This window comes from Dipteris shenzhenensis, chromosome 31 (genome assembly GCF_047967505.1).
Source record: "Dipteris shenzhenensis isolate YYH24624 ecotype China chromosome 31, Dip_SZ_1.0, whole genome shotgun sequence".
Taxonomy (NCBI): Eukaryota; Viridiplantae; Streptophyta; class Polypodiopsida; order Gleicheniales; family Dipteridaceae; genus Dipteris; species Dipteris shenzhenensis.
Genome location: NC_141626.1, coordinates 525764 through 550265, shown reverse-complemented (window position 1 = coordinate 550265; position 24502 = coordinate 525764). Strand labels below are relative to the sequence as shown.

The 24502-nt window shown below is 40.9% G+C and overlaps 1 protein-coding gene across 1 annotated transcript; it reads left to right on the top strand.

The window, feature by feature from the left end:
- Positions 1-9190: 9190 nt before the first annotated feature.
- Positions 9191-24014, top strand: LOC147880871 (thioredoxin-2-like). Its single transcript, XM_087370047.1, has 6 exons — positions 9191-9379; positions 9598-9672; positions 9755-9805; positions 22793-22872; positions 22980-23024; positions 23126-24014. The coding sequence occupies exons 1-6, from the start codon at positions 9211-9213 to the stop codon at positions 23222-23224; spliced, it is 519 nt and encodes a 172-aa protein (XP_087226173.1). The 5' UTR covers positions 9191-9210; the 3' UTR covers positions 23225-24014.
- Positions 24015-24502: the final 488 nt, after the last annotated feature.

The following is a 24502-nucleotide window of genomic DNA, read 5'->3' as shown; positions in this document are numbered from 1 at the left end:
AGTGACTCGTTGCCGAGCTGGTAAGGTCGGATTATTTGTTTGGAGGAAGTCAATAGTCTGGGAGGCTAGAGGGTTAGGACTTGAAGCTTTCAAAGCTAAGTGCCACACTTTTGTATCAAATGGATGTTCAAGATGCATTCTAGGCAACCATGGGCAATCATTTCTTGCTTCTGGCTTGAAGAAGCTGGGGTGCTCGACTTCTCACGGGGCGAGAGGCCTTGCTTTCACTGTTTTGAGTCCATGTTCCCCATTTTGACATTTTTCAAAAACTCTTGCTAATTTGGCGGGGTATAGTGGGCGATGCGGAGTGGGTAATTACTTTGCGATGCCTTAGAGATCATGCTCTAGGTTTAAATGTTTGGGTGAATAGGTGGCCGTTTTGTAATGGAGTGGCTCCGGTACAAATTAAACCCAGGCTCTCCTTGCAAATGCATTTCAAAGGTATCACTACTTGAAGCTCTATTTGGAATTCTTCTATTGCCAAGCTTTTACCATTGCCAAAAATCGTGCATCAATATCGGCTACTATCAGCTTCTGAACAAACGTTTCTATCTTCTACACTTGGGAGACTACTTGATAATTGGCCTACTAGAGCTGTTTGTTTATGGGCTGTTGATCTTCGAGGTTGGGGCAATCATGTGGGGAAGGATTTCTCCTGGCTCTCACGTAAAGATTTTCCACTTCCTCTTCTTGTTGATTCTCCTCATGCTACCAAACTGTGTTTTGCTCCTTAGGATTTGCTATGGGTGTGGGGATTAAGATTAAAGCAGTTACAGTCTTTAACTTCGTTTTCTTCTCTAAATTCTTTTGCCTGGAGAATTATGGTGTGCAAGCTGCCAACTCATGATGACAGACTGGCTAAGTGGAATGGGAATCTCTCTACATAATGTCCATTTTGTAAAGTTCAGTTTGAGAGTCACTTTCATCTCTTTCGGGCTTGTGCTCTAGCTAAGGATGTTTGGTGTATGGTTCCTCAGTGGCTAGACAGGGTTCACATTTGCATTTGGGTTCGGTGGAAGTTAGTTCTCTTGGGGGACAGAGCTGGCATGAATGACCCACAGGCACTTACTTCATCTTACCATACTGCAGGGGTTGAGGAAGTTAAGGAACTCTGTGGTGTTTAAGAAGGTTCCTCTTCCAAAAGATTTTCTATAGCCGTTGAAACAAGATTGTTTAGATGTGCTTCTTTACTTTGGGAACCATAGTGAGTCTGTGGACTTGGCAGCACGTCTACTTGCATTAGGAGTATAGCTGAATTGTATTTACTTCCTTTTTTCCATTTAATTTAATTCAAATTGTTCTTTCTCACAAAAAAATAAAATAACAAGGTGAATGATATATCTATAATTCATTAGGCTTGCTTGTGTGTGAGTGAAATGCTAAGAGAGAGCATAAAATTGGAGGCCCTAGGGTGAAAAGGAAGAAGGAGATTAAGACTATGCAAAGAGGAGTAAATGCGAATGGCCTAAAAGTCATAAAGGGGACCCCAAATTATCAATACTCTACAAGTGTACCAACCACAAATTAACACGTAAGAGTGCATAAATAATAAGAATGATTTTATTTTTCCCATCTTGGCCTACCCATGGAAAGCCAAAAATAGCAAGTGGATCAATAAAAAATAGAGATTTTTTGGTGAAAAAAAAAGGCGTTTTTTGCTTCTTGTTGAATCGCCTTCACTTAGACCTACCTATGGCAGACAAAAAATGCTGCGACTTAAAATTCAAATTAAAACAAGGTGGAGGGTCCACTAAGGCCTTGCTTTGAGAAGGGTGGAGTTGGTATAAGGTCAGCAGAAGGTGTATGGTTTAGGGTCTGTGGATGAATGTTTTTTTCGTTTAGTTTTTTTAAGGTTTGGTTTTTTGTTGAATTGATGGTGGGTTGTTTGAGGGAGTTAGTTATCGACATGTATGTAGACCATAGAATGGTCTAACCAATATGCATATGCTGGATCCACTATCGTTTTTTTTGTTAGGTATGCTAGTCCAAATTTGACCTAGTTGTGACCCGTATATTGTTGTGATATGATGGCATTGAAGGGTGTAGCCGAAAGTGTTCATAATGTTTTGTGACACAAATTGTCATCCATGTTTTTTCTTTTTGTGTATTTATTGATGATAGTGTCACACTAGGGAGGTGTTGCAGTTGTCTTTCTCGCTTGAGGATGAGTGCTCTATTTTCTTCTTTGTTTGTATTTATAAAGTAGATACTCCTTGTCGTTGTATGTAAGGGTAAAGACAGAGTAATGAAAGACACCAATCATTTGTTGTGCGTGTAAAAAAGTGTTTCCCATCTTCCGTAATCTTACACAGTCTTCTTGTATGCAAGTTTTAATTATGTGTTAGAGACTTTTTGTTATTGTGTCATCCATTTTTGTAATGTATGAGGTGCAGTATGTCGTCGCTGAATATGGGTCCATGATGTATTGTATGTCCATATTTAATTGCCATAGGAAACTCATTTTCAGATTAAAAGCGTTTGTGAAAATGTCTTTTGGTTGTCTCTTCAAGAATAGTGTTGATTTTCCTATCTGTGATCGTATTGCTAGCACATATGTTGATATGTCTATTTTGATATTATCAATCCACTCGATAAATGTGATATTTGTTTTGGTATTTATACAGTGTAAATGTGTAGCAATTTTTGTGTACATTGCTTTGTTAATGTGGAGATCATTGGTGTCTAAAGGGGTTAGAATCATTGTTTTATGTAGTGGAGGCTTCAGATAATGGAATCTGCAAATGATGGCTCTCTTCTTGTGGCATGTAGATGTATATTTGTGTGTTTGGATGTCCTTGATTTTTAGTGGTAGTAGGTTTTTATCACATGTTATGTACTTATAAATGAAAAGTGTGATGTCATTATTGTCGTGAATTCCATATGTTGGTGCATCTTCTATCCATATGATTCCATGTTCATGTTGGCTTCCTCTGCTTTGGAATTCGACGAAGTAATCATGTATTTTTGCGAGTATTTCATCGTCTTTCATTATTACTTTGAGGAATTCTTGGACTTTATGAGTATAATACCTTGCACAAATTGTTGGATTTTTTCTTATTAAGTCCCTTGTGTCAGCGTTTGTGTGTTGTATTATATTTTGTTTGTTTTGTTAGTTCAATATATGTCATGCAAACATTCTATTAAGGGTTCCCACATTCTTTCAGCACATGATAATGTCATAAACAAAGACGGAGGACCTAATTGCCTCATCATTGCAAATGCATCCTTCCTGAGTTTTTCTTTGTGCTCCGGAGAGGGGCATAAGTTTTCGAAGTCCCTGTACCCAATTTTGGAATTTAAAATGGATTCAATGTTCGTATCATTTGAAACATCTTTAGCGTATAGTATTTTGTTTTGTAGCGCACCTTTGCGCAATCGTACCCAAATGGATTTCATTACTTGATTAATGAGAACCTTGATTCATTTGAAAAATAGGTTGGGTATACTTTGTGAAAAGTTGAGGGATTTGTGTGTCAATTCCCATTTTGCGATGTCTTGATATGTTAGTCGAGGATTTCGAATATGTCTTTCTGAGCCAAAGAAAAGCATAGGGAAATTTGATTCTTCACTATTCTTGTCTTGAAATAGGCCCAACGGTCTATTGTTTTTGCAAGGGGCTATGTAGTTGATGTTAGTTCCATAATCTATGACTTGTTTAGCTATAATGATGTTATGGATCTCAGAGTATTTGTATAAGTTTCATCACCATCATTTGGATAGGGTTGGTCGTCGTTTTCCTCTTCTTCTATATTTTGTTGTGAGCGCAGGATTTCTTGTAAATGTTCCGTCCCCACTGTTGGTTGATTTGAACATTGTTAGATTTGTAAAGTGGTAGTTGAACAAGTGTATGTAACGCTCACATAAGAATAGTTGGCCTGACTTTCCCAATCAAGTATGCGCTTTTATATTATAGTTTCTTTTTAATTCCAAGTATTATTAATGATTCGTTGTTAATAAATCTTGGTAATATATGCTGAATTTTACTTGTGTCAACCATGACATTTACAATGCTACCATGCATTCTATACTGGCCACCATGTGTTAGTTCTCTTATTTGAGTAAATGCTATTCTTGGAGCAACTAACTGTTCCTCAATGTCGTTAAGGATTACCACATTTAGCAACTCTATATTTCGCTTTATTTGGCAAGGAACAAAATACTTTGGGATGCTAGTTAGTTTTATCGCCACCTTGCATTCTCTGCAAATACGTTGTTTCTTTTTTTTGAAAGGAACATTTTGCTCTCTTGACCATTATCCAAGCGTGTGTGATTTCCTTTGCGTATGTTGTTTGTTTTCTAAATAGTATACGCTCACATGATAAACATTCGTATTTTGGAGTGTCTCAAATTATGGTAATGTATTTTTCTACGAATTTTGAAGGAGTTCCAAATTCTTTTAAGTATTTTTGTAATGTTATACATTCATCTATTATGCATGCTCTCTTTCGTTTGCGTGTTGTCATTTTTGGTTGTGAGTTGAGGTTTTTTCTAGTACAAGCGTGTTGTTGTCTCATTGTGATGTTGTAGTTGATTGTGTTGATCAGTGTCTTGGTTGTTATAATCATCTTTGTGTTGTGTCGTGGAGTTTTTTTGTATCTTTTTAATGTCCAAAATCTTACGTTTGATAGTGTCATTTACGAATAAATGCTTATGGGAATTTTTGCTTTAAGATGTCCATCGCATCAACAGCAATAGAAGTGAGTGTGTTTTGATTAATCATGTTTTCTAAAATACCACCCATGTCTTTGGTCCAATGAGTTTACTTTGGTGTTGTTATTTCTATTGTACATGGGAAAATTAGCATTTTTGGGCTTATTAGGAGAAGCTGTAGTTTTTGCGGCTCATGTGTAGGTTCTGTTATTTTAGGTGCTAGCATTAATTTGATTTTGTTAATAATGATGTATTTCAAATTCAAAACTGAATGTGTAGAAGAAAAGATGCAAGAACAGGTCTTCGATGCAATAGTAACAGTTATCATGCAACAATCCTTCGGTGTACTAGGTAATGCTTTTGATTTTCGGGTACAACTGTTGAAAGAGTAAATTTGAAGAATTGTTGACCCCATTTTACTGTTTGAAATTCAGATCGGTTTGAAAGTTCTGTGTATTGCATGTACATGGCTTTTCCCAATGCTTCTGGTGTGATATGGAATTTTAGCATGTAAGATATACATAGGAAAATACACTTATTTTGTGGATATAGCTCAGGGAACTCTGAGTCGATCTTCATTTGTTTAGAGCAGTCTCTGCACTTGTAATGTTCATTGGTTCGATCGTAGTGTGTGTGTGTTTACTTAAAGATTGCTAGAAGAGTATGTTTGTAAGAGGCAAAGATTTGTCGAGAGATTCTTTTATTATCATAGTTTGATAATTACATTTAATGATGAGAATAAAGTATTACACAAATGAGAATCACTTTTTAAAAACATAAATGCGGTTATAAATATAACTATATCTTGAGGTGTGTATTTAAAAGCGGAGAATGCCATAAAACATATTATGTTTTTTGTAAATGGTAGAGTTCTCATGTTAGTAGTTGATTTGTAGTTTTGCAGACTATCTTTCAATATACAAAGAAATGAAATGTTTCATTGGATTTGGAATACTAGTGAATATATAGATATTCTATAATAGTTATAGTGATACTGTGAAAAGAAAGCTTATTTTAGTTTAACGAGTAGATGGAGTAGTGCTGCATTGAAATTTTAAATGGAAAGTGTCATATGGATAGTAATATTTGATCAACCTTTCAAATGAAAATAGTTACGATTTTAAGAAACTAATAACAAGTACTAACAAATAAATAGCATTACCTGTAAAATAGAAATAATTGTGTATTTGAAATGATATCTTGCAACTAAAGTAAGTGTTTGTTTGATATGATTAATTTGTTATGGGAAATGCATTTGGTTAGCTTCTATGAAGAGTTTCTGTTAATCAAGAGACTTCTTATTGTTATATTTAAAGTGACATTTGTGGTACGTATGTGCTAAATTATATGTAGGACAAAATTGTTCTTCTATTGTATGATTAATCACAAGTAAGAGTGTTGCTTTAAATTTTCCAATAAAGATAATAATATGTTTACCAATTTGATAAGAATTAGAAACTCATAAGTCGGATTTTTTTGGAAGCTGAAAAGAAAATTCATTATGAATAATATCTTGTAAATAAACTAAAGTAAGGGTGACTTTAATATTACAAATACATTACCTTTATTTAAATAATAGAATGCATACATCTACTTCTAAGTTCTCAAAATAGATTGTTTACTAAATGAACTTTGCTTGAATTAAAAATAAATACGAAAGCAAACGCAACTTTTTTTTATGTACAGTTTTTTAAATAAAATATATAAAGAAAGAGTTTTTTACAAAGTAACATGCAGCAACGAATGCTACTATGTTATGAAATAACCAAGCTTACGTTCTACAGTAGGTAAAAAACACTCTAAATGGAAATCTTGAACTGTGTAACGAAAGAAACTGAAGCTGGAAAACATTAGGCTACCACTCTGCTATAAGGAAACTGAACTGATGAACTCGTCAAGCACCATTATGCCTTAGAGGAATGAAGCCTGCAACAACCAAATCGTGCATATTAACCAAGAACCTTCCTTCGATTCTCTGGTCAAAAAATTCCGATTTTAGGAATTGTGTGTTGTCTTCCAGTAACTCTTATCGATCCATGTGCCCTTCAGTGTAACCTCCACACTTACACCATCTAAGCTTGTAATGAGTGCCTTCACTTTGGGGATCTTTTCCAAAATTGTAATCCGGTCACATTTTAAGAATCGGGGTACAATATTCTCCTCTTGTCGACGGTCACAACAGCAAAAATTGATGATTCCCCATCAGACTCAACATGGACTACTACATTGTCCTTAGTGTAGTACCTACTTGAATTTGAAATATTCACATTTGTTATAACTTCAGTATCTTGGCCTAATTCAAAAACTACACATCTCAATCCTAATGTAGTTGCTTTGTAGATTATGAATTCACAATATCTAATTAAACCTCATATTCTTAAATCCCATCTACTTTCTATAAGCGGAGGAAATTATAAATGTTTTGGTTATATAACTTTCTAAGTATATATATATTTCCTAAACTGTGCATACAACAAATAATTTGATACAAAATAAAAGCATTTGTTTATACAAATTATCAGAGATACATTCATACTGTATTGTTCTTAACAACTATGTAAAGAAAGAGCCTTGTCTATGTATAGACTACTCTTGACTATATAGGTGCATGTGTGTGCTTATAAACTCGAATAACCTTAAAGCTCTAGCATTTTCATAGTACCAAGGTTTCATTACAATCTTCTCTCCTCTTTTTTAACGCTTTAGATTCTTCTTTATAATTGTAGTCAACTTCGATTTTGAAGATTCATTAGTACCAACGCTTTTTTGCACAACTCTTGCATGTCATGTTTAAATCCTATTAAGCAAGCCAAAATTACAATGGAAGTTTTTTCTCCTCAATTCTTTCTATATTAGACAAGTACATAGTCTACAAAAGCTTATAGTTTATTTTAGGGCCAAAAAAACCACAACAAAAAGTTCGACAATTAAATATTGTACAAAACTTAGAACTAATTTATAGCTATAGTGAACTATTTTACAAAAATTAGGAGTAATTTGTAATTATTTATATACACTTGTAATAGCTAATAGTAGCTTTCTATTGGAGTGAAATGTTTAACAAAATTTAAAGAATTACAAGTAATTCATAATTTTTTACATACAAAGAAATCAAGCTTAACTTCAATTAGCTAATAGTACCTTTTACCTCAATGAAAAAAACCTCTACTACAAGATATTATGATTATTTCTTAGAAAGTACAAAAAAAATATTACCATTATTGACATACCTAAGGCTATACAATTTTATTTAGAATTGACATTCTCAAATTTGTTATGATTTTTCAATTGACAATTTCACACATCTTGTTGATAAGACTAATACTATGTAAGGTAGTAATCGTTTACATTTAGCATGTTGAGCAACAGTTGCAGGCGAAAACAGAGGGTACAGACATGTATAGTAGTGCCTACTTGTTGTGAATATGAAAAAAAACCGAGATCATAACATTTATTAGAACAAAATTTAAAAAATAAAAATAATTATTATAACAAAATTGAAGAAATAAAAACATTTATTATAACCCAAAAAAACTATTTTGGCATTGCAAAACTAATTAATATAATCATGTTTGTATAGTTTGGCTACAGGTTTCATTATACCAATGCTCAAATATATTCATGCTAGGCGCTCCTTCTACAATAATGTCCAAAAAAACTAGATTGGCATTACAAAAAAAATTAATTGAAATACATCCATGCTAGACACTCTTGCTTCAATAATTTGCTTTAATTACATATCATTAAGAAGTTGCTGATACATATACTTTGACAATCTTACATTAATGAAATATTACTTATCAAAATACAATGCTTTTGCCCAAAGGCAATCATTAGAGACTGTGCTCCAGACAGATACTGTACAGGCCCACACCCTTTTATAGTTGAGCTCCCACGACCAAAAAGCACAAATAACAACTACTAAAACAGTTCGACCTTCTACCAAAGTCTGCAACCGACTTCACTCACAACCCATACATTACATGACAGCACAACTCACTGGAAGGCCCTTCTAATCTGCCCTTGGCAACTGACATGCAACAATAATATGTTGCACGTCTGATTCCATCGGACTCCAAATAATATCCACTTCGTCTCTTCTACCTCGTCTTTCCAATCGAAGGACTTGCTCAACTTTTCGAGGAAAACACGTGATCCGAAAACAACGGCCACCCCTCCATCAGAGCTAATCACTTTCACGAGACGACACACAAATGCTAGACTTGAAAGCTTCAAACTTACAACGAACAAACGGAACAATGAACGAATGGAGCGCCTCACACTACAGACCCATCACGAGCACGCCATTTACACAAAAAACCTAAACCAACCACAAATAGAGCGCATGAACCCTAAATAGCTTAATAACAACTGTCACTAACCCTAAACTAACCCCGACACTTCCATTAATGTCTCTAACCGCATCACTAACCCCAGACGGAACTCAACTGGTTCCGCTAACCTGGTCAAATTGACCAGGTACTCACAAACGCAAGCTTTTCCCAACCCAGAGACAAAAAGTATTTGGCTTTGTAAACAGAAGTGATTTTTTCATAGAATATGGCGGGTAGAGCATGCTGGCGATGGCGAGGCAGCCTCTCGGCCTTTCGTCTCACCACGTCTGCATCCGCGTCCACGTCCACGCCCACGCTGCGGTCGACCGCACTTGTCCAGCGACCGTCTTGGGCTCTTACGAGACCTTTCACGTCAGATCCTCGTCCCCCTTTCGGTAACTGCATTTTGTTTTGGTCGCTTTGGTAATACGTCTTAGTGTCGAGTCTTGTCCTAAGAAGTATATCTTACACCATCATGTTGCTTACGTGAGCGCGTCGCTCTAGAACGTTATGGATAGTTTACTAGGACGACCAACGTTTCACAAACTAGAATATTCAAGATATTGATTTTTCATGAACCTAAACCTGCTTTATTATGGTCGCTACTGCGAAGGTGTGGAAAGCTCATCGAGCGTTATTGCAGTTAAGGTGGACACAGAGTATCTAAGTGCTCTCACTTTGGCACAAGGTGAGTATTATAAATCAGTGAGGAGCTGTGAATTTAAATTCCACTAACACTTGACCTCGTCTGACAACGGGATCATTTGCAGAGAAGAAGACGGTTGCGGTGGTTTATTTCACAGCGAAATGGTGTGGACCATGTGAGGTTAAAACGCTCTTTTGCTGATAATTAGTTGTTTGAAGGGAGCTGATGGCAGCCAATACAGGAATAAATCGTGAATGCTGAGAGCTCAGGGTTTTGGCTTATTTCTGGATTTTAAAGAGGTCGCATTTCAAAAGATAATTGACATGGGAAAAGCCACAGATGACTGCTGTGTACTTGTAATAGGTTTCAAGAAACTGAATTCACGATTACTATTGACCTCAGCTTTCAACTTTTTTGGTATGGGACGTTTTTGAAGCTGGCGTAAGTTAGAAATCAGAAGCCTTTTGTCTTTTCGCGTTGACTTTCTGTTCTAAAAAGTTTGAAGTTAAGAAAACATGTATTCAAAGTTACTTGCATAAGTTTTAAACTTACTGCTTTGTTCCTCCTCAACTACAGAATGGGGACATGCTTTAATGACTTCTCCACTCACCAAGACAATGGCGTTGTGTTGTTCTGTGCATCCATTGTACATGGGATACATATCCGAAGTGCCACTTGTTTGCACATGCTTATTGTTAAAAAAATTTGAAAAACCAAACATGTGATGCATGGTTATATATCTCTTGATGGAAATTTGGGGGGGGGGGGGGGGGGGGGCGGAGAGTTTACGTGGAAAGAATTTGCTTACTCTCAATAGGATAAAAGAGCGTGCACACTTCGCAAAGCAGGTGGCATATGGGCTGAAGTGAGGTTGTTCGGATTGACAAATCTCTCACAAAGATTCGTCTCACTCGTAGTCTGTCCTTTGCCATGATGAAAAGGTAATGTTCTGAAACCGCCTTGGAGCTCCCATATGAGGAGGACATCAGGGCTTGACCAGTAGGGAACACATGCCCATTCTAACTCCTTGTGTGAGTTTGGAGGAAGGTGCGCATGCCCACTTTGGGCTGCATGTGTGGCGCTGGTAATGTCCTTGAGGGATAGTATTAGGCTCACTGGCATGCTGTGCAGTCCATGTGAGAAGGCCCCCTTTTGGAGCCCATTTAGGGCTGGATATAACTGGCTGAGCAGTGCCTTTTATAGGCCACATGCAGGGGAGCTGGAGCTGGTTAGTTGGCGCAGACTGGCCCTTAATCTGGCTGACCTGCCAGTGAGCCTCCGTCAGCCCCTTCCAGGCTGCTGGTTTGGCCAGTTCAGGTGAGGGGGCAGACGGCCCTCCCTCTCCTACAAATAGAGAGGCTCTCATGTGCGTGTGTGGTCAACACTTGGAATGTTTCTATGGTGTTGCTTGACTAGCGTACATGGATGACCATAAACTCTAAATTATTATGATTGGATATATTCTAGTCTTACAAAGGTATATATATACATGGATCACCGCAGAGTCACCTTGGCCCTTCCCTCTATTTTCCAGCACTAGACTGCACATTGTGCTTACTTCTGGCAGTGTTTTTAACTTCACAGTCCACAACTTCCGGGCTGTGGCACTCTATAAGTATTCTCTTTTGGCATATTCTCTTCTTTTCATTTAAGATCTGAGTATATCTTTTGTGCATAAGTGATTGGAGAGAGTTGTGAGAGGGACAGCATGTACATCGTATGTGAGAGGGATTGCACGTACAGCGTTTATGAGAGGAACACACGAAACAAGACAAGTCTAGACCTATGTAGAAAAAAATTAGGGTTTCCACAACTAGATAATGTGGCGCTTCCATATGGCACGTCAGAAAATGTTAGTCCCTTGTTACAATCATAAGATGCTGTAGCTAAGCGTACTAAATGTCAGATTTTAAGGACGATCATTTGGTCGGTCCATAAGAGGACTAAGGGATTGTCGACTTCATGTCACCCTTAAATTGGCCATCAATGTTCTTTGATGAGGGCATGAGCCCTTGTATTGAGTGGCACATGTAGTGCCATGTGGCAATTGAATCTGTTAAAAGGTCCTCCAAAGAGTATCATTACTAGCCTAAAAAGCCTCTAGCTTGATGGATTTTGTTGCCTATATTTGCACGTGAGAGTGAGAGCTATGCCTAGATGTGAAAAAAATTCTCATAATCTTGCAAGATGTTTGTCATAACTTGAGTCCCAAATAAAGCCTCCATACATGTTCTTGCTCTATTCTACGGCCTCCCTTATTTCTGATGAATATAGAGCTTAGGAAATGGACGAATGTTACAATCATACATAAACTTAGGCTAAAGACGTACAAGCCGATAGGTAGCACGTGCACAGTGCTTGATATGCAGCATTTTTACATGTGTTCTTATCCTCCTAAACCTTGAACTATGTGAGTTTCAATGGTTCTTTGTAAAGATTTGAGAAGCTCTTGAAAGTCCTTAGCCTTTCAAACTATTTCATGTATACCTTGATGTTTGAACATTTGTAATCAAATGAAAATGAACTTTTTTGAGTGCCATATTTACTTTCTTTGGTCCCGACTCTTCCTTCTTGCCCGATGACTCCTTTTTCTAATCTACGTTCTTCTTGGACATGTCCAGGATGATATCATGAGGACGTGAAATTATGGGACTTTTGATTTGCGACTCCTGTAATTTGCGCATGACTACCTTGAGCCTCTGGGGCGCGAGGGTTGGCCATGGGGCGGGACTTGGGGAATTAAAATTCCTAGTGGGCCCTTGGAAATAGTGAATGTGTGTCCAGCTACTAGGCAATTAATTCCTAGGGCCAAAATGTGCAACAGGGGGCCCAAAAGAGTGGTGCAATTAAAAAAACTGCTTTTAGGGGCCAAAAGAGTGGTGCAATTAGAAAACACTGCTTTTTGGAGCTTAGGGCTTTAAAAAGGGGGGGGGGGGGAGCCCTTCTTTTGGGGGCAATTGGCCAAATCAGTTCTAGAGGAGCCAGATCATGAGTTTCAGGTGATCCAGGGCCTGCCAGGGAAATTCACTTTTACCCAGGGGCCAGTTTCAGGTGATTCAGAGCATGCCAGGGAAATTTGTTTTTACCCAGGGGCCAGTTTCAGGTGATCCAGGGCCTGTTAGGGGAATTCGTTTTTACCCAGGGGCCAGCTCCAAGTGGTCGAGGGCTTGCGAGAGCAAATCGCAATTGATCCAGGAGCCTGTAGCAGGTGGCGATTTCTGCCAGGGTGTCTATTCCAGTTTGCGATTTACTTTTGGGCTCTTTGAGTCTGTTCCAAGTGCGTGCGATTGGTTCTAAAACTGTTTCAGGAGTTCTAGACTTGACCAGGCTGCTCTGGCTGAACTGTGACTTGCTTTTTCAGGCTTTCAGGCTCTGCAGGAGATCTCGACTTGATTTTTGGAGCTTTCTGGGTGTTGTGGCTGGTTTTGGTATCTTTCCAGGCTTGGGTGTTCTATTCTAGGCTGCTTCTGGGCTGTGCCAGGACGGAATCAGCTTTTGCCTGCAGGATCTTGGGTCTTCTAGCCCCGGTGACCTAGCTCTGTGGATACTGGGTAGAAGGAGACTTGCATTTTGGCTTGCTTTTGCCATTCCCTGATTGGTTGTTGGCTAGTTATTGCGTTTGGGTTTCTTTCCTCGTGAAGAAGGGTTGGTTTATGCTGTTGGGCAGTGGCCAAGGAAGCTATAGATTGAGGTAAATCGTTGGGAAGTGTTTTGGTTGTTTGATTGCACCGGAGTTCAGCTATTGAGGGCTTTGTCTTGCAGTTGTTCAGCCGTGTTTGGCTGGTTGGGCGCTTGGTTGTGCGATTGCAGGAGTGGTTTAGACAGTGGATGCTATTGGGGCCTCTGTTGTATGCTTTGGTTGGCTGAGGATACAGGATTGTCTAGTGATTGGATGCCGTTCACCGTTTGAAGTTGAGCAGGGAATTACAGGGTAGGCTGGAGGGGGAGTTTGCGGGTGTTGGTTTGCCTGTGGTGCAGCTTCCCAGAGACCTTTGTAATCAGCCGCTTGGCTTCAAATGAATGTTAAATAGTACCGCAAGGGGCACCAGCGTTTGGGGCCAATCGGTGTCTTGTTTCTGAGTAGGAGCGCTCTAGCTCCCGTGTGATTTGTTCTGTGGTGCATATTTACTTGTCAATTTACTGTGTATGCTGTAATTAAGTGGATCCTACCACCCTTTACGTTGTTGAGACTGGTTTCAGATGATCACAATGGTAGCACTTTTTCGTATTCTTATTTTCGTTGTCAAAAGTGTTTCTATCCTCTGAAGAATCTTTCATGTTTGGCCCTTCCCATTACCTTCCCCTTGCTAGAAGTAGTAAACGCCTTCTCGTTGCGACCCTTGCTCTGTAACTTCAACTCTCTTTCTTTGTAGGAGTAGATGGCAAATCTTCTTAGCTGATAGGACAGTCACCAGCCCATTGAAGATGATAGGAATAAACGACAAATCTTCCTCTAGCTGATAGGGCGTATCTTCCAGGTCTCAAACAAGTGGTTTGTGCCAATCGATTGTGCAGAAGAACTGAATCTGTAGTTGTCTCGATGATTATGGATAGTGTATTAGCACATTGGAGCAGCCAATCTTTGACCTGTGTTGGTTTTGCAGTGTCACATTCACCCTTGAACTAGGGTGCATTGTGACACACTAAGCTCATCAATTGCATAATGTACAACATTATTCCAGAATCAGGATATTGTGTCTAGGTTCGTAGGCAGGCGAAATGGCCAGCCTGGCCTGGTTGGACCAGGTTGGCCCCTGCTGACCAACTAGGTTGGCTGGTCGGTTGACTCGGTCCACCAGTTGACCCAGTCAGCTGGTCCAGGCCCTATAAAAGGGGCTTCATCCCTAACCATCAGTTTCAGCTCATATTAAGCCATATGCTTCAGATCCCATCGCCTACAGTTGGTGTCACGGGGGCGTGAAATTCTAAGTACTTTAATGTATTACAAGACCGTGACAACTTTGGTTTTAAAAGTCCAAACGTGGGCTTAATAATGTGTAATTAAACACGGCATGGTGCCTAGCACATAAGCGTAATTAATCCCTAGGCCCAAAGGCATTCCAAGGAATTAAAAGAGTGGTTGTTGGGAAATGATGATGTGGCATTTTTAATGGGCCCCCTAGAGGGCCATGTACCTTCAGTGGCCCCCCTAGAGTTCCAGGTGGCTCTAGTGCCTTCTACATGCTCCTTTGCCATTCCTGGACCTTCTTGGGCCTTCTAAACTTCACATGTGTGGTTTTCTCTCTCATCTTCTCCCTTTGTTGAGATTTTGGACTGGTTTTTCAGCCTCCTTCTGCTGAATTCCGTTTTTCTTCATAACTCCTCACCCGTTTGGATTCCTCGACTTCCGTTTGGCCCGATGGCTTCCCCTCTGCCTCCCCTTTGTAGTGATATGCTTTTCCCTCCGTGCGTTTGGTAGAACGGGCAAAGCTGAGCACTTCTTTTGCTGGTCGAATTTGCAAAAGTGGCTTTTTCTGGACTTTTTTTCTTCTACTGCCTCTTGGGCCTCTCCTCTTGCAAAGCTACAGCTTTCTGTTGAATTTCGAGTGGTCCGACGCGCTGGTTGATTGGTTTTTCTCAGTTTTGGAGGACTTTCCGGCGATGAAACTTCTCCAAAACCTTTTCAATGCATTCCTCTCTGAAGCACGCTTCTTTTGAGCCCAAGAACTCCCACTTCCTCGCGATAGAAGTGCTTCTTTTCGCATTTTTCAATGGAATTCTTGCTGGTCGGCTCTTGTAAATGCTCTTTCTTCATGCCTTTGCACTCCTCTTTGGCTGAGAATGCAATTGGGCATTGGCTACTATGTCCTCTTGGCGATTGAGGACTTTGTTCGAGTCTTCAGGGCTTGGTGAGTTGTGATTTTGCTACTGCAATTTCTTTTTGCCATAAGCTATTGGTTGGCCTCGTGTGCCGCCTCTTTCTTGGCTCACAGGTGCCCTGGCAGTGCTACATGAGTCATTCTTTGGTTGGGTACTTTGCTGATTTTATTTTGGAGCTTTGAAAAGCTTTGTGAATGCCATCTGGAAACCACTCAAAGAGAGTGCAGCTGGGGTGCAGTGTGATTGCATCTGGACAGCCAATGGAATTGCACTCGGAAAAGAGAATGCCTTTGGGTTGAGCCTATGGGTTAAGTGCACTTATGTGATGGTGTTCTATGCTTGAAAGCCTTGCGAAGGCTTAGTGAATTGGGGCTGCGTGCTCAGTTGCAGGGAAGGTCTCTCAGATGCAACTTGTAATCATTTCACTGTGAAATATAAAGAAATACGGAAAACACCACGGTGTTTGGGGCCAATTGGGTGCACTTGTCTATGTCTGTTGAGCAGGGGCATTCTAGCCTCCATCCCTTTTTTAGTGGTTTTGTTTGTGAACAAATGGGTAAATGCCAAATGGTGATCATGCAATGGTTAATGGTTGTGATATATGCTTTGTGAGCTGTAAATAAGTGCTGAAGTGATTAAAGGTTTAGTTCCACTGCCCTCTGAGTGATTAGAGGCCGGTTTCAGTTGGCTGCTCCATTTAGCCAGCCAATAGATCACAGCATCAGCCTGGAGATCAGGGCTTCTCCTCCTCGGTAGTCATCCAGCATCAACAGCAGCCAGCGATACATATTTGTACCCATTTTGTATCCCGTTTGCAGTCATGTACAGTCAGTCACTTAGGCATTTTGCTAAGATTTGTAAATTGTAGCATGTGTACAGGAAAGCTCTCATGTGTCCTTGGTGCCTGAGTTCTGTATTTGCATACATCTATGCATACACGTTCAATATGCTTCCACACAGTGCAATAGATAGTCTCGCATGCCACTTTGGATTCCCGAGCATGGCACGGCTGTGAGTCCTCACATGTGACAATGGTATCAGAACACCATGGTTCCTTTGGATCTGAAGAAGGTTCGAGGGAGTCTTGGCAGGTACAGTGAGACTTGAGCATTCTTCATGGATCTAAAAGTCTGCAGCAATCACAATAATGGAGTTGCAGTCAGCAAGGGAGGGAGCATGGTCGATATATTTTTCGAATTTATTTTATCCCTACCTCGGACTAGTGGTAGCACCATACTCCATTAGCCTCTCTCTCCTCCCTTCATCGTGCATTGGGTCAGCAAAAAGGGCCCCAGAGCTCTTATTTTGAGTTTAGTTGGCCAAATCAGTTTCAGAAGGAGCCAGATCATCAGTTGTGACTTGCCAGAGCCTGCTAGGAGCTGCTAGAGCAAAAATCACAAATTCCCAGGAGCTTCAGGAGCCTGCCAGGGGAAACGTCACCAGTCATGGCCTGTACCAGAACATCCAGGACCTGCCAGAGGAAAACGCACCAGATCTAGGGCCTGTTGCAGATTGCGATTACTGCCAGGGGTGTGTCGCAAATTGCGATCCAGTTTCCAGGTCCTCCGGGCTGTGCTAGGTGACTGCGTTCTGTTGTGGTACTGTTTCCAGGTATTTTTGGGCTGCTACAGGGATTGCGATTTGTTTTCAGGAGTTTCCAGGCTGTCCAGGCTGTGCAGGGAAAATTGCGATTTTATTTCTGGGCTGTCCAGGTTGTGCAGGGAAATTGCAATCCAGTTTTTGGGCTGTGCAGGCTGTCCAGGAAGATTGTGATTTGATTTTGGTGGCTTTCGGGCTGTGCTAGCTGACTTTTGGCAACCTTCCAGGTGCGGGTGTTCACTTCTAAGCTGTGGTTGGGGCTGTGCCAAAGCAGAATCAGCTTATCTCCGCAGGATCTTGGGTTTTCTAGCCAGGGTGACCTTTCTTCTGTGGATTCCAGGTAGAAGAAGGCTTGTCTTTGCCTGCTTTTGCCGTTCCCAGGTTGGTTCTTGGCTAGTTATTGCGTTTTGGTTTCTTTCATCGCGAAGAAGGATTGATTTATGCTGTTAGGAAGTGGCGAGGGAGGCTATAGACTGTGGCAACCTGCTGGGAAGTGTTTGGTGTTTGATTGCACCAGAGTTCAGATGTTGAGGGTTTTTTCTTGCAGTTGGCTGGTTGGGCACTTGGATGTGCGATTGCAAGAGTCAGACAGTGGATGCTATTGGAGTCTCTGTTGCATGCTCTGGTTGGCTGAGGATACAGGATTGTCTAGTGATTGGATGTCGTTCATCGTTGAAGTTGAGCAGGGAATTACAGGGTGGGCTGGACGGGAAATTTGAGGGCGTTGGTTTGCCTGTGGAGCAACTTCCTAGAGACCTTTGTAATCAGCCTCTTGGCTTCAAATGAATGTTAAATAAATATTGCAAGGGGCGCTAGCGTTTAAGGCCAATTGGTGTCTTTGTTTCTGAGTAGGAGCGCTCTAGCTCCCTTGTGATTTGTGGTGTGTTGCAAGTTTGCTTGTCTATTTACTGTATATGCTGTATTTGCGTGGATCCTACCACCCTTTACGCATTTGAGACTGGTTTCAGTGGTTCCATTGTCGGGATCCACCTAACTTCTTCAAGAGGGGAACCTGTGGGCAAGTCCAACTGACTAGGTGAAGAAGACAGCATACTATTCAGTGAATATGTCACACAGGGAGAGATCCGTGAGCCTTATTGAGGAGCAGATGTCTCAGTGTCTTGGAGGGGACCAGGGTGTAGGAGAGGAGACCTAGCATGTTGCAGAGCATCAGGATGATCGAACGGATGCGGAGGATGTGGAGTTATTCAAGGCACATATGCAAAGTTTTGTGAGTGCTTTCACGCAGTTCACATAGGATCCTCGCTTCCAGAAGATGATGCAGCCGAAGAAAAGGAAGCCTGATGATGGGGATGTTGAAGCTAACAAGTGACCACATGTCACTTTCTAGGATCAGCCCTCTCAAATCCCCTATGGTCAGCAGTAGTCTAACACGATTTCGGGACCGTCTCAAGGTAATAGTTTTCAGTCTATGCTTTCCGGACAGGAGGGAGTTTTGGCAAAGCCGGTTCAGCCAGGCTATTTTGGTTGGTTTGTTGGATCGCTCCCATTTCAGACTTGGTGGATCTGTTGATGGCATTGTTGGTTGTCTTTCAGATTCGGTTATTTGGTTATTTTTCTATTTCAGCTTTGGTTATTTCATTTGCTTTTGATTTTTCCATTGCTACTCTTTCTTTTTGTTTTGGTTTGCAGGTAATCGAGGACGTTTGTCTTCTTTCAAGGGGGGTCTGTCACGAGGACGTGAAATTATGGGACTTTTGATTTGCGACTCCGGTAATTTGCGCGTGACTGCCTTGAGCCTCTGGTTCGACCATGGGGCGGGACTTGGGGAATTAAAATTCCTAGTGGATCCTCGGAAATAGTGAATGTACACTTAGTTACTAGGCAATTAATTCCTAGGGCCAAAGTGTGCAACAGGGGGGCCAAAAGAGTGGTGCAATTAAACACTGCTATTTTTAGCACAGGGCTATAAAAGGAGCCCAGAGCTCTTATTTTGAGTTCAGTTGGCCAAATCAGTTTCAGAAGGAGCCAGATCATCAGTTGTGACCTGCCAAAGCTTGCCAGGAGCTGCTAGAGTAAAAATTGCAGATTCCTAGGAGCTTCAGGAGCCTGCTAAGAAAAAACGTCAGGAGTCACGGCTTGTACCAGCACATCCAGGACCTGCCAGAGAAAAACACACCAGATCTAGGGCCTGTTGCAGACTGCGATTTCTACCAGGGGTGTTTGCTGCAAATTGCGATCCGGTTTTCAGGTCCTTTGGGCTGTGCCAGGTGATTGCGTCCTGTTCTGGTATTGTTTTCAGGTATTTTCGGGTTGCTACAGGGATTGCGATTTGTTTTCAGGAGTTTTCAGGCTGTCGAGGCTGTGTAGGGAAAATTGTGATTCTATTTCTGGCCTGTCCAGGTTGTGCAGGGAAATAGCGATCTAGTTTTTGGGCTGTGCAGGTTATCCAAGAAGAGTGCGATTTGATTCTGGTCGCTTCCGGGCTGTGCTAGCTGACTTTGGCAACTTTCCAGGTGTGGGTGTTCACTTCTAAGCTGTGTTTGGGGCTATGTCGGAGCAGAATTAGCTATTCTATAGGATCTTGGGTTTTCTAGCCAAGGTGACCTTTCTTCTGTGGATTCCAGGTAGAAGAAGGCTTGTCTTTGCTTGCTTTTGCCGTTCCCAGGTTGGTTGTTGGCTAGTTATTTCTTTCCTCGCGAAGAAGGGTTGATTTATGCTGTCGGGAGTGGCCAGGGAGGCTATAGATTGTGGCAACCCGCTGGGAAGTGTTTGGTTGTTTGATTGCACCAGAGTTCAGCAGTTGTTGAGGGTTTTTCCTTGCAGTTATACAACTGTGTTGGCTGGTTGGGAACTTGGATGTGCGATTACAGCATTTGGGGCCAATCGGCGTCTTTGTTTCTAAGTAGGAGCGCTCTAGCACCCCCGTGATTTGTGGTGTGTTGCAAATTTGCTTGCCTATTTATTGTATATGCTGTATTTGCATGGGAGAGACTAAAATGAAATCGTTTAGACTTCACAAGTAGTTGTAGCTTGAATGAAGAGATTTGGACTACTTTTTGATTAGCCTTCTCCTTTAGTGCTAGCCTTCGTCATGGCTGAGTTTGCCCTTCACCTCCGGAGTGCCGACAGAAACTCAGTACGAAGACTTTGTATAAATGGATGCTCAAGTATGTGTGGGTGTGTGGATTTGTATGTGTGAGAGCATACTTTTATACTATGGTCTACACCCACTGTTGGGCGCTGATGACGTCAGTGGGGATGTCATAGTAGCTAGTCTTTGCTATGCGTGATGGAGTTTATGGTTTTCAATATGATGAGTGACTCTCGTGAGATTGAAACTGCACTATGTTGTGTTTTTAGAGGATGAGTTTGGGAATGTTCCTGGATTCATCTAGGTATATGCTTCTGCCGTATTAGCGGACATGCAAATTTCACCTTGTGAAGTTTTTGTCCAAGTTGCGGCCTGCTGGTATTGCGATAATTCTTTCTATCTTAAATGGTGCGTTGCCCTATCAGCTAGATTTAGATTTAGATGCTCGTTTGGGAGAGACTAAAATGAAATCGTTTAGACTTCACAAGCAGTTGTAGCTTGAATGAAGAGATTTGGACTACTTTTTTATTAGCCTTCTCCTTTAGTGCTAGCCTTCGTCATGGCTGAGTTTGCCCTTCACCTCTGGAGTGCCGACAGAAACTCAGTACGAAGACTTTGTATAAATGGATGCTCAAGTATGTGTGGGTGTGTGGATTTGTATGTGTGAGAGCATACTTTTATACTATGGTCTACACCCACTGTTGGGCGTTGATGACGTCAGTGGGGATGTCATAGTAGCTAGTCCCTGCTATGCGTGATGAAGTTTATGGTTTTCAATCTGATGAGTGACTCTCGTGAGATTGAAACTGCACTATGTTTTGTTTTTAGAGGATGAGTTTGGGAATGTTCCTGGATTCATCTAAGTATATGCTTTTGCCGTATTAGCGGACATGCAAATTTCACCTTGTGAAGTTTTCGTCCAAGTTGCTGCCTGCTAGTATTGCGATAATTCTTTCTATCTTAAATGGTGCGTTGCCCTATCAGCTAGATTTAGATTTAGATGCTCGTTTGGGAGAGACTAAAATGAAATCGTTTAGACTTCACAAGCAGTTGTAGCTTGAATGAAGAGATTTGGACTACTTTTTGATTAGCCTTCTCCTTTAGTGCTAGCCTTCGTCATGGCTGAGTTTGCCCTTCACCTCCGGAGTGCCGATAAAAACTCAGTACTAAGACTTTGTATAAATGGATGCTCAAGTATGTGTGGGTGTGTGGATTTGTATGTGTGAGAGCATACTTTTATACTATGGTCTACACCCATTGTTGGGCATTGATGACGTCAGTGGGGATGTCATAGTAGCTAGTCCCTGCTATGTGTGATGGAGTTTATGGTTTTCAATCTGATGAGTGACTCTCGTGAGATTGAAACTGCACTATGTTGTGTTTTTAGAGGATGAGTTTGGGCATGTTCCTGGATTCATCTAGGCATATGCTGTATTTGCATGGATCCTACCACCCTTTACGTTGTTGAGGCTGGTTTCAGCCCTAGATTTTGGTGAGGCTTGGCAAGGGAGGATCAGCCCAGTTTGATGCTCTTTTACAATGAAATTGAAGCCCTGTCCCAAAGCAGTGAATTATTCGGATGATTATGTGTAAGAAGTTTTGGTTTTAGTGCAAGTCCTTGAAGCAGTCTTGATTGCAAATAAACCTGGTTACTCTCTCTCAACAATTCAATGTTATTTTGGCTTAACTTAGCCTAGAATCACCTCGAGCATGATCTATTTTGGCTCTTGTGCACGTCATGGCCACAGAGCATGGTAATTCAGCCACTAGACATCATATTTTAGTGAGACCTGGCAATTCATGATGCGGAGGCATTAGTCATTATTGTGGGCACCACGGCAGATGCGGTATTCCTCACATACAAATGGCGAACTCTTTCTTCTAGGTGTGTACAAGCTGAACAACAAAGCAAGGATTTTAGACCTTGAGACGTACCTCTATCGTATGAGCATGGATGAGCGGGATTTAGTACAGGATCACATCACCAAGATGAAGGTTGTGAGGGATGAGCGGGCAGCAGTTGGTCAAAGGATGGATTCGGCCATGATGGCTAGGCTATTGCTTTGGCATGCTTCCGAGGGGCTATAGTAGCTTCACGACCACGATGATTGCAAGGTAAAGGGTGGCGCCAGTTACATTTGAGAAGTTGATACCATTGCTTCTGTAGCAAAAGGCTTAGGAGAAGAAATACGATGGATCCGATGACAAAGCCCTTATAGCTTAGGAGGGGAGCAAAGGCAAGGGAAAGTTGCGAGGATTGCAAAAAGAAGAAGTCAGCTCAGACGAAGGGGGCCAGCTCTGATTCAGAGGAGTCAAAGAATGCAGCTAATGTGGTGCTTAGTGGTGATGATTGTCCTTTCTGTATAGTTAAAGCAACAGCCCCAACCAAGCAAGAGGTTGAGCACAGACGAAGGAGTTGTTTGAGGAGGGTCATTGCTTAGTGTAGTGAATGCTTTAGACCTTTGCAATTTGTTGCTTTTTTGACTTTTTTTTCCTGAAGTTTTTTGTCCTAACCTTACCTTCATCAGAAACCCTTTCTCTCTGATCTTTTTGCTCTGTGTGTGTGTGTGTGCATTTGGGCACGGGATGTGTGTTGCTTGTGCATCTGTGTGTGTCTCTGTCTGTTTTATAATCAAAGGATATAAGTGTATTGGGTTTAGGATTAATAAAAGGATATTTCTCCTGCAGGTAAAATGATATCTCCTGTCGTGGATGAACTTAGCATGAAGTATGACAAGGCTACATTCTTAAAGGTGGATATTGACCAGGTAAGGTTTGAATCTCTAATAAGAATAGTTTGCCCTATTTATGAGCATTATGGTGCTTCTCTTGTTCGCTGCAATTGTCATATAGAACTTGGCCTTTGGTTGGCTAGGAGGGACTAAGTGAAATCGTCTCCAATGCAAAAATAACTTCAGTGGTGAGTCTTCATTGCAATTTGCCTTAGGCTATCTGCTTCCTAGGATTCACTGTTGTAATCTTATAACATGATTTTGTACCCTCTTGTGCTTGTGAATCTAGCCCACTTTCAAATTTTATCGAGATGGCAAGTCGATCAGTGAAGTTGTTGGTGCAAATGCAACTGCATTGAAGGATAGGGTTGCAGCCCTGTGTTCCTAAATAAAGGCCTTTTATCTTCTTCGACTCCAAGACAGCTGGTCACATGCCAGTTGAATGGTAGGTATTACATTGAAATTTTGGTATACGATATGACGTATGAACATGCTCATCAAAGACAAGCAGTGTGCCCATATTTTTGTAAGATTTGCCCGCTATATATATACTCCCTGATTGTCATACAACTGCTGCATCTGAGAGGCTTCCATTTTCGGCACAGTGAAGGACAGTCTTGTTAATGCGAAGTCCGTTTGACATCAGCTCGGTCGTTCTCAGTGCTATAGGTAGGACCTTGTTGGGAACCTACATCAACGGAAGGTGAATGCGTTGCCTATTCACCTTTTCCTTATGATCTTAAGCATGTACTAATCTCTAACATAGGTCTCAGCTAGTGTATTTCAAAATTAGGGGAGGGACTTCAATATCTTGCTTAACATCAAGTGCTTCCTTGCTATGGCACTGGCTTACTCATAATATAACAGGGAGTAACCTTAGGAACAGTGAACCATAGTGCAGATTTTAAGGCATAGGCTGTTCCTTTTCTTCTCTAGTAATCATGGTTATTCTCTTTCCTACATGGCATAGTGCTGGCATATCTAAGTTTAGGCGACACTTGGTTTTCTTGCAACACTATTGACTGTAACACTCTAAACTGTACGAAAGGTAATAATGAGCTTCTCATCTGTATTGGGATTTTGGGAAGAAAATTAGATGATGAATAGATATGCTTTGCCCTCGGGTTAGGGCTGAATAGCAGAAACTAGTGCTCTGGGGTTACTGTTTCTAAGTATCCTCTGAAGAACCACAAGCTCTTCTTGTTAGGGCTGAATAGTAGAAACTAGTGCTCTGGGGTTACTGCACTTCAAGAGGGGATTCTTGTGTTTTCTTAGATCTTAGACTTTCTCAATCTACCATAGGATTAGAGGTTGATATATACGATAAACGTGAACAACCTGAATATAGTGGTTTACACATTATAAAAATGCCTCACATTGACTCAAACATTTCTGATTTGGCAAAATATGAAGTCATTTCTTCCCAATTCCATAGATTTTCCCGCCTTTGTACAACTAAGGAGTCTTTTATCACTCAATGTAGTAATTTGATCACTTTACTATTACACAAGAGGTATAATCCAAGGAAAATAATGAAAAAAGTTCGCACATTCTTAGATATGAAGTCTTTTATGTATGGTGTTTCGGCCTTAGGTTTGTTTAGAATGATTGAACATAAGCTGAAAACAAAAAGCGGGGAGCTGAATAGCCCGTTTTTCTTTTAGTT

Excerpts from the sequence above, each read along its gene's own strand:
- LOC147880871 (XM_087370047.1), top strand. The coding sequence starts at position 9,211 with ATGGCGGGTAGAGCATGCTGGCGATGGCGAGGCAGCCTCTCGGCCTTT. Across the intron at positions 9,806-22,792 it reads AGCGAAATGGTGTGGACCAT|GTAAAATGATATCTCCTGTC; the intron begins GTGAGGTTAAAA and ends TTTCTCCTGCAG. Across the intron at positions 22,873-22,979 it reads TAAAGGTGGATATTGACCAG|GAGGGACTAAGTGAAATCGT; the intron begins GTAAGGTTTGAA and ends TTGGTTGGCTAG.